Source organism: Ambystoma mexicanum, chromosome 6p (genome assembly GCF_040938575.1).
Source record: "Ambystoma mexicanum isolate Mex_15411 chromosome 6p, UKY_AmexF1_1, whole genome shotgun sequence".
Classification (NCBI taxonomy): Eukaryota; Metazoa; Chordata; class Amphibia; order Caudata; family Ambystomatidae; genus Ambystoma; species Ambystoma mexicanum.
In genome coordinates, this window is record NC_090935.1 from 612549094 (window position 1) to 612559379 (window position 10286).

Below are 10286 nucleotides of genomic sequence, written 5' to 3' on the forward strand. Positions count from 1 at the left end.
TGGTCAGGGGGGTAACCCCGCCACCCCCAGGAAGGAACAAAAGGCTGGGGGGGTATTAGTAAGCCAGGAAAAGGAGAGGCGGCACAAACCAGATAAGAGCTCACCTCTCTCGGGTAGGCTCCTGGTGCCTGGAGAAGGGGAAGGAAAAACGTTTGCTCTTGCGGGATCACGCATTTTTCTATCTCTCTAATTTTTTCTATTCGCAGTGGCTACAACGGTGCCAGAGCAGGAGCGACCCGGAAGTACCAGCGGCGAACGAACCCAAGACTTTCGCCGCGGGCAAACGAGAAACGTGGCCGGCAGAATTCAGACGAGAAGGATGGCGGAAGGAAGAGCGAAAAGGGCCCAAGAGTTCTCAGAATGGGCGAGAAAGGCAGAGAAGGAGTATGGGGCACAATGGGTGCTGGAGGTGATGCAGAAAGAAGAAAGAGCAAAGGCAACGTCGCCTCTGCTGTTCATGGAGCCCAGCAGCAGCAAAGGAGAAGACAAAGTGCTGCAAGGACAGAAAAGGGGAAGAGCGGAATCAAAGAGAGCAGAAGAACAGATGGAAGCACCGACCAAGAGAAAGAAAAAAAGATAAAAAGAAAGGTACTGTGAATAATAATGTTGGGAATAAAATAGTAAAAATGTTAAAAAATTGCGTCACGGTTTCGGGTAAGTCGCCCAGAGCCAATGACAAGATGAGCAGATGGGGAAAGAGATCCAGGGAGGAACAGCAAGGGAGTTCCTCAGCTGAAACAAGCAGTGATGACGAAGGAAGGGATCATCTAAGGGCTTGGGTAAAATGGAGAGGAGTGGTGAGCAAGGAAAACAGAGAGGAGCAAGGGGGGCAGGGGCAGAAGCCAGGGAAGCCCCGGTCCTGGCACCACAAGAGGCACCAGCAGAGCCCAGGGAAACCCCGGTCCCGGCACCACCAGGGGCACCAGTAGTCCCGGTGCCGCAAGGGGCACCAATGATCCCGACACCGCAGGGTGCACCGGCAGGGCCAAACATAGGGGCAGGAGCCACACCACCGGGGGCAGCACCGACGGTGGCAGCGGCAGAAAATGAGGGGCCACTCATGATGAAATATGGCAGGCCAACCATGGGTAAAGACGCACAGGGCAGGTCGATGAAAGCGATGGCTTGGTACATAAATGACAAAGTAAAGGAAAAAATATGGAGGAAGGAATTGATCGATATCTTTACATTGTTAGATTGTCAAAAGAGGGGGATGAATGTGGCTCTCGAGGACATGAAGGAGGACGAAAAAAGCTTACTGAAAAAGGGGCCAGTGGTAAGGAGTTTTGACAACTGGATGTTGGCCTTCACCATAATGTCTACAATTATATTACAAAAATTCCCGGAAGACGGGGTAGCATTAGTTGCGTATCAACAGAGGGTGCTGAAGGTACACGCAGCATTTGGAGGGGACGCATGGCTGGAGTATGACCATGAGTTCAGAAAGGAGATGGACTGCTTTCCGGATATGGGCTGGGATGAAGAAAACCTTAACCTCTACATATTTAACATGCTAAAGGAGAAATGGGATTCCAAGGAGCGGAGCACAGGGGGACAGCAGAGAAGGCAGTATTGGCAGAACGATTACAGAGCGGATCATAGATCCAGTAGCAGAAAGTACGAATCCAGCTCTGACAGAAATAAAGACCAGAGTTTTCAGAGCAGAAATTACGGGTCACAGAGAGGGTGGCAGAGCAGCCTGCCCCTGACAACAGAGGGGGGGCAGTGGGGGCACGGGGACAGCACGAGCAGAACCAGGTCAATGCAGGAGTTTTGAAAAGGGGTTACCCTGTAGCTGGGGATGGAAGTGCAAGTTCAGCCACAAGTGCGAGAGATGCAAGGGTGACCACAGCAGCTCCAAATGCACAAGGGCCGCAGCTCCAAGCGGCAGAAGAGATGAGACGCGGAAATAAGAATGGGGGCGGGAAAGGGGCCACGCCGGTAAAAATCGAGAGGATGGAAAGGTGGCTCCAGAAATACCCCAACCAAGAAGCGGCAGAACAAATCAGACAAGGCTTCAGAGAAGGTTTTAACATCCCGTTTACCGGGCAAGGAGCGCAAGACATTCCTAGGAATCTAAAATCAGCAATCGAAAACAGGGATATAGTGACCGGTAAGATCAGGAAAGAAGTAGAACTGGGGAGGGTAGAGGGCCCCTTCACGACCTTACCATTCGAAGAATTTATATGTTCACCACTAGGGCTGGTGCCGAAAAAAGACAAAGGGGAATACAGGCTGATACATCACCTATCCTACCCCCCGGGGGCCTCGGTGAACGACGGCATCGCCCAGAGCGAGGCGACGGTATCATATTCTGACTTCGAGGAGGCAGTGGAATTGGTCAGGAAAGCGGGGGAAGGGGCATGGATGGCGAAAGCAGACATTAAATCAGCATTTCGCCTGTTGCCAGTCAACAGCGGATCACAAAGATTGTTATGTATGCATTGGGAGGGGGAATATTTCATCGACAAATGCCTCCCGATGGGATGCGCAATCTCATGCGCATATTTCGAGAGGGTAAGTTCATTTTTACAATGGGCAGTAACACAGGAGAGGAGGGAGTCCATGATGGTACATTACCTGGACGATTTCTTATTCGTCGGGCCCAAAGGTTCGGAGCTATGCAAGGCAACCCTGGAGAAATTTGTGCAAATAACAAGCGAGTGGGGTTTTCCTCTGGCGGAAGAGAAAACGATGGGCCCAACGCATATTATCCAATTCCTAGGTATAGAAATTGACTCAAACAAGGGAAGGTGTCGGATCCCGGAGGACAAGGTGACGGAGCTGCTGAAGACAATAAAGGAACTACAAGGAAGAAACAAAGCGATGGTGAGAGAATTGCAAGCGCTGGCAGGAAAACTAAACTTCGTAGGAAGAGTCAAACCACAGGGGAAGGTGTTCCAGAGAAGTATTGAGCAGAAAACGAGAGGTGCTACCAAGGGGCACCACAGAGTCAGGCTAGGGGGAGGAATCAAGAGAGACCTGGAAGTATGGGCAGAATTTCTAAAATACTTCAAGGGGGCGGTAATATGGCGCTCACCAGTGAACGAAGAAGGTAAAAGAGTGTTGTTCACCGATGCAGCGGGTGGCTTTGGTTTTGGCACAATACTGGGAAAAAAATGGTGTGCAGGCAAGTGGCCAAAATTATGGCAAGTGGCGGAATGGACAAAAAACAACCCTGCTGGAGCTCTTCCCGATATGGGTCGCGTTATGCGCATGGGGGGAAGAGCTAGGGAACAAAGAGTTGGCAGTATGGTCAGATAACATGGCGGTGGGGCACGTGTTAAACAAAGGAAGTGCGTCATGTATAATAGTATTAGAATTAATGCGGGCAATCACATTGGAAAGCCTAAAAATGAATGCATGCATAAAGGCGAGGCATATCGCTGGGGAGGAAAATGTGGTGGCTGATGCAATCTCTCGCTTTCAGTGGGAGAAATTCAGGGAGCTGAGACCGGACGCCGACAAGGAAAGAACGCCCACGCCGCGGAAGGCATGGGTCCCGTTGGAGGCACTAGAAAGGAAAGCACGGTTGGCCACAAGGTCGACCCAAAAGAAGTGGGAGAAGAACGGAGAAAAGAAAGGGTCATCGGCAAGCTGGCCAGAAATGCTGTGACGTACAAAAGGGTAAGCAGTACAAAAAGCATGTAAAAAATGTGTTGGTGGAAACAGATGTAAAAAAGGTGGAAAAAATTTCAACTGAAAAAATGTGTGAATTTCTTGAAGGGGCATTTGCCAAAGGCAAAAAGAAAATCTGGGCAGCAGGGCACTTGGCGGCGGTGGCATATACCACAAAAGTGGCGGGCATACCGGACCCGACCGACAGCGCCAAGATAAAATACGCCATGAGGGGATGGGCGAAGTTAGAGGGGAAGAAACCAGATAGCAGAAGGCCGGTAAATTTTGGGAAATTGATAATTCTGTTAAAAGTGCTACAAGACACATGCAGCAGCACATACGAAACCGCGCTGTTCAGGGCAGCATTTGCGCTAGCATACTATGGGGCTTTCAGAATAGGGGAACTGGTGGCCAGGAATACGGTGGCAGGAGACGGCCTGGCAAGGACAGACGTTAGTATGGGAAGCAAGGGGATGTCTATAATGCTAAGGAAATCGAAGACAGACCAAACGGGGAAGGGGAGAGCAATAGATCTCAATTGCCTCAGAGAGAAGGACCACTGTCCCAGATGCATCACCCAAGAATTCCTAGATCGGCGACCAGATGTCGATGGACAGTTATTAATTCATAGGGACGGCAGTGCACTCAGCAGGTACCAGTTTCAGGCAGTATTGAAACAGGCGGTGGCGAAAGCAGGATGGGATCCAGCCGAATTTGGGACACACTCTTTCAGGATAGGGGCAGCAACCTCTGCGTGGGCGGGGGGCCTGGGAGCAAAGGGGGTGAGAAGAATTGGGAGATGGAAGTCGCAATGTTTTAAAAAATACATAAGGGAGGAACTGATATGACAGTTATCTCCCCCGTTTCCACAGAGGCCCGACCATACAAATCGGCATGGATAGTGGGGCACTCTTTCGTGACCCGGGCGGGCAGGTGGCTGGAAGAGGTGAAGCAAGGACTACATTTCAGGAGCACAATTACGTCCTGGTGGGGCCTCCCGGCGATGCACTGGGAGGACATCCACGACAGGCTGTCGGACCTGATAGGTTTCAGGGATCCCCCCCCCCCCCCCCCGAGTACCTGGTTATACATCTCGGGCGAAACAAACTGGTGAGCGCCAACAGGGGTAAATTACAAAGGAACATTTGCGAGTCGCTGCATAGCATAGCCCGCAGCTGGTGGAAAGCCGAGATTTTTATGTCAGAGATAATACCAAGAAGGGTCTGGCATGGGGCACAGAAGAGGCACGCAATTGAGATAACCAGGAAGAAACTAAATAAACCAGTAGAAAAGTACTGCAAGAGCACAGGGCTGCATTTCATAAGACATGGCTTACACCGGAACAATCCGGACATGTTTCACCAGGAGGGGGTGCACCTATCAAGGAAAGGGATGGGGGGGTTTTCCAACAATATTTTTAGGGCCCTCCAAGAACGGGGTTGTAGGTAAGGTGCTTGTGGGGGTGACCTGAGCAGGCGTAAGGAACCCCCGCTCAGGTGTGGCAGCATGTGCCCAGGAACGAAGGCCCAGGGATAACAAGGACGACTCAGGAGGAGCCTTGGGCAACTTCAGGACTGGACACAATGTGCCCAAAAGCATATGGCAATGTAATTATTTTGTTGTTTTGTATTTTCTGTAAGAAAATAAAATGCCTACGGCCTACAACTTTTCCATACACATAAGTTGTCTGTGATGTATTACTTAGGTAGGTATCTTTTAAGAGAAGCAAAGTGAACCCACACTACTCAGCCTAAACCTGCTGTACAACTTGTACACTGAGGTTGGGGGGGGGGGGTTATGGCGTGCAAACCCCTGGGGTTACTGGAGTGTGTTAATGGCCCTTCACAGCCGTACTTCATTGGCCCTCTGTCCTCCATGGCGGGCCTGGCGCAGAACCCCACTCCTTCACTCTGCCATGGACACGGTGACGCAGTATATCGTAGAGCAGAGGAATCCTCACACGCGGCCACGGGCCGCCCGCCCTGCCACTCAAAGGAACGGCGCCGCGGTGATTGTGTGCACCTTGCGCGGGTGTCACGCAGGGCATCTGTAGGCTGACTTGCAGGCACGCATTGTGATGGTGGGCGCGGCTGCCTTTGGCAGACGGCTCTTCTGCACACCCTGTGCTCGCAAGTCAACGGAAAAACGTGTAGGTGCACTCGTCGCACCCCTTCCCCTCCGGTGCTGCTCTAATGGCAACCTGAAGTACTACCATGAATTCCATAACAACATCCAAGAATCTGTTTGCCCAACGCGCCCAGCGGCCTGTCCCAAACTCCAGAAGCCAATGTCCACTTAGATCCTGCGAGAATTCATGCATTGGAAATGTGCCAATTCCAAAAAGCAACCATCACCCAACATAGCACAGCGCTGCGAGGCGCTATAAGTGGGCAAGTAGCTTCAGGGGAGAGACTTAACGACGCGCCTCATCAACTAGCGCTGAAAGCGCAGCGACATGATGGTGGTAAAGGCTGCACGGCGCGCACCCCTCCCCGGGCCCCGCCACCTGTGCCCGCTGCGGTTGCCCCGGCCTCGGGGCCACTTACGGATCTCCTGGGTGGCTCCCTCCCGGGGCGCCCTTTCCTTGCTCCTCGAGAAAGGTAAGATTCCGCTCAGGGGGTTCCCGTTCTTGTGGTCGCCGAAGCCCTTCATGACGCCGCCCCCGGTCGCCTCCTGTGGAGCAGCAGCGGCGGCCGGACTGCACCCGGCGCTCTCACGTTGCCAGGTTGTGTGCGCAGGTAGGCAGGGCAGGGCAGGGACGGCCGCTGCGCGCAGCCACCTCCAAAACCACCGGCAGCAAACAGGTTCGCTAAGACTGCTGTTGACTCTGTTGCAAAGAAAATACCTCACTGTCAGCATGCAACAGCGCACGCCGAAATTGGGCTGCTGCACCTACGCGCAGGAAGACCACCCCCACTCACGTACTTATTTTTTAAAACGTTCTTTCTGTTAATTCTTCCTAAGTGCTCCACTTAACTTTATTTCACATATGTGTTTAGGGCAGAGTTATCCCGTTAGCGCTCAGCTATCTGACTTGCTCCTAACATTTTTAAAATCATTATCTAACGCCCTACGATTGGGTGATCTTAATTATTGACTAGGGGATAATGCTGACCCTCAGCCAAGTCATTAGAGAGAGGACTGGCAAACTTGGGGTTTTCCCAATATATTGACATACCAACGCATGACTGGCTTGGTGGCCTCAGCACCAGCTAGCATAGATGTGAGTCCCTGCCCACGGTCGGGCCACTTTTTCATCCACTTCAAGATTAAAGCTGAAAAAGTTGCCCATAACAAGAAACTCCCCCTTAGTACTACGCGCTGTCGAAACTTAGCAGCCCTGGATCCTTGGATCTCTGCTATGAAAAGCTTGATTAAGGACGACTCCTCAGTTGCCGATATCACTACTGCTTATCAGGATACTCTCCAAAAGGCAGTTCATATCTTAGCCCCCATTTCAAATAAAAAGTTAGTGCAAGGGGAAACCAATTTGTGGTTTACCTGTGATTTGCAAGAGTTAAAGACTATCAAAATCAAGGCCCCCTACCTTTGGGGAAAGTCCCTGTCAGATGCTGACAACGAAACCCATAACAGACACGTCAGTCTACACAAAAAAGCCGCTATTACAGCAAAAAGAGCTTTCCTTGATGACCCGATTGCCAAAGCCCAGTCAAAACCTAAGGAGCTATTCAAGGTATTCAAAGAATTAGAAACAAAAAGAATAGTACTCAGGACACCATTATTAGAGATGCTAAATGGTGTAATCAGGTACAAGAGGCTATGGATGCTAAGCTTAATAACATTAATAAAGGTGTCTTAGAAGCTAGAGCAACTTTATTGCACAAGGACCATAACAATACTACTGTACCATCCAAATGCTGGAGAGAAGATGAACTCTTCTCCTTTGAACATATCTCGGAGGCAGACCTCACAGCAATAATACAAAACCTTAAACCATCTAACTGTGAGGTAGCTGTCTGCCCCGCTCTAGCTATTAAAGCTTGTGCTACCTCACTAATGCCTACCTTTTGTAAATTTGTTAATTCTTCTTTCAGAGACTGCTCTGTACCAACTTGCACCAAACATTCATGGGTGACCCCGTTATTGAATAAACCTGGCCTCTCACCCGATGATCCACTTAATTACAGCCCAATTTCTAATTCCCCATTTTCACTGAAGGTCCTTGATAGAGTTGCATACACTCAATTATTGGCTCATCTGAGAAACACTAACATCTTGAATAAGAGACAATCGGCTTCCGGAAAAAGCATGGTACTGAGTCTGCTCTGCTGGATTTAAAATCCAGACTCCTTCGTCATATGGATCAAGGGAACTGATGCTATTGGACCTGTCGGCCGCCTTTGACCTGGTAGACCATACAGTGTTGGTCTCAAGGCTGAGAGAGGTGGCGGGTTTCTCAGCATCGGCAACCGACTGGGTCACCTCCTTTTTGAAAGATCAGCAATGGAGAGTGAGTAATAACCTTGCAGACTCAAACACTAAGGAGTTGACACTAGGAGTCCCACAAGGAGCCTGTCTTTCTCCTATCTTTTATAACATCTTCACGGTACCTTTCTTGGACTTCCTGGATACCAATAACATAGAATTTACAAACTATGCTGATGACACCCAATGCATTATCCCTATTAGGGGTGTCTTCCTGGATGATGAAAAAACATCAATAGGATTTACCTTCTCATACAAAGCTGGATGGATTCCAATGGATTGTCCCTTAACACAAGTAAGATTGAGCTCATGCTTGTGGGTACTGATTCTAAAAATCCGCAAATTGGGAGACCAATACTCCCAATATTTGATTGACGAATGCACTATAAAAGTCAAGAAAAAGGTAAAGACGCTAGGGATATATCTTGACTGCAATCTCAACAAGAAGGCGCAGGCCAGCAGCCTTGTTTGCTCATCTGCCTACTATATTAAACTACTATCTCATGCTCGCCCCTTTCTTTCACAAAGAAGTAGGGAAACCCTAGCGAGAGCGCTGATTAGTTCGAGAATAGACTACTGCAGTAGCCTCCTGATCGGTCTTCCCAACTGCGAATTGAATAGATTGCAAGTGGTGCAAAACAACGCAGTCAGGGTTGTTCTGGACCAGAAGAGATCAGATCACATATCTAAGGCCAGAAAGGAGCTACATTGGCTGCCTATTAGAGAAAGAATTCTCTTCCAGTTCTTGTCCTTTTCATTCAATTGCATTAAAAACTCGGGTCCTAGTTATCTCAATGATGAGTTAATGCTAAAGACGAGTAAATACAGCCTAAGATCGAACAATCACTTTCAGCTAACTGTTCCAGCTTGCAGCAGATTGTCGCAGGCTAAGGCTGGAGCTTTCTATTCAGTGGCACCTATTGCCTGGAATAATCTCCCTATCAATCTCAGAGATGAAAACTCCAATAGAATTTTTAGAAAAGGTCTGAAGACTTGCTTGTTTAACTGAATAATGTCATGGTCTCTATCGTCAGTCTTCCTCGTTCACTACTCTTCTCCTGCAGCTTTTAGCCACTTTGTTTTTGTTTATGTCAGCGCCCTTAAGCCCTAGGGTCAGTGGTTTTGCACTATACACATCATAAATAATAATAAATAAATAATAAATAAATTAGTAGGTTCTGTATCTTTGCCTAGTCTCACGCGATTCTAAAGTGATAGATAGAAATTACTGATGCATACAATCAGTGAGTGAATGGATCCACTAGGGACAACCGGCCATGTTCGTTGGCCCGGTCGGAGCCTGCGACAGACCGGGGACCAGGCTAAATTGCTCATGAGGGTGGCACAGTAAGGGGCCCACCCAGAACGCTGACGCTGATCTTGCAGGACAAAAGATTAAGCATCCTGCTGTGCCGGTGGGTGCTCCTGAGATGTTCGGTTGGCTGCTCTCTGCAAACTTGGTGCCCATGGCAAAACACCAGAATGCCTCCACCGCCCACCCTGACTGGCATACGTTCCTTCAAACTACACCTCTGTGTCATGCGACAAAACCCCTCCTCAATATGAATAAATAATTGCTACATAAGTGAAGCTGATTTCAATACATTGTAATGCAAGAACTTTACAGAAGAAATCTAATGTGAAAACACAGCTGTTGCTGTCCAAGTAAATGTTTTTCTGTCACCTGCTCTTAGGGAAGGCTTTGCCTGAATGCAGTTTCAAACTATCAATAATGGCACACTATGGTGTGACCACCATGCTGGAGCCTGAGGGCACACTGCCCACAGGCCCTGTGTTGCAGGTGTTCTGTTCATACCACCTCACTTGTGTTCTGTTCATACCACCTCACTTGTATTTCACAAGGGGCAATACTAGACTAACCACCATATGAATTATTTTCTGATGGAAGGTTATCATTCCAAGATGGAGAATCTGGTACACTCTTTCAAAATACCTCTGTGAGAGTGGGAAAGGGGATAAATAGCACCAGTGAGGCTTCCTGTATGCTTTGCATTAGACCACAAAGTGTTTCATGACTATAACAGTGATCAGAGATCCCTCTATTGGATAAACAAGTCTGTGATTAAAGGATTGTATGTGTAAATCTCTAAATTCATAACAGATGCATAGCTTGGTGCTCACATAACTGTTCACAACACTCATCCTAACATTACAATGTAACCATAAACCATACATATCCATTTGGACAGCTTAGGTTTTGG

The 10286-nt window shown here is 48.9% G+C and overlaps 1 protein-coding gene across 1 annotated transcript in view; it reads right to left on the reverse strand.

Annotated features, from left to right (window-relative positions):
- ANKDD1B (ankyrin repeat and death domain containing 1B) overlaps positions 1 to 6448 on the reverse strand; it is a 679018-nt gene extending 672570 nt beyond the window's left edge. Inside the window, exon 1 of the mRNA XM_069627461.1 lies at positions 6165 to 6448. Within this exon, the coding sequence (XP_069483562.1) occupies positions 6165 to 6270 (106 nt within the window). The 5' untranslated portion in view covers positions 6271 to 6448. The remainder of the gene's footprint in view (positions 1 to 6164) is intronic.
- Between the last annotated feature and the right edge of the window lie 3838 nt (positions 6449 to 10286).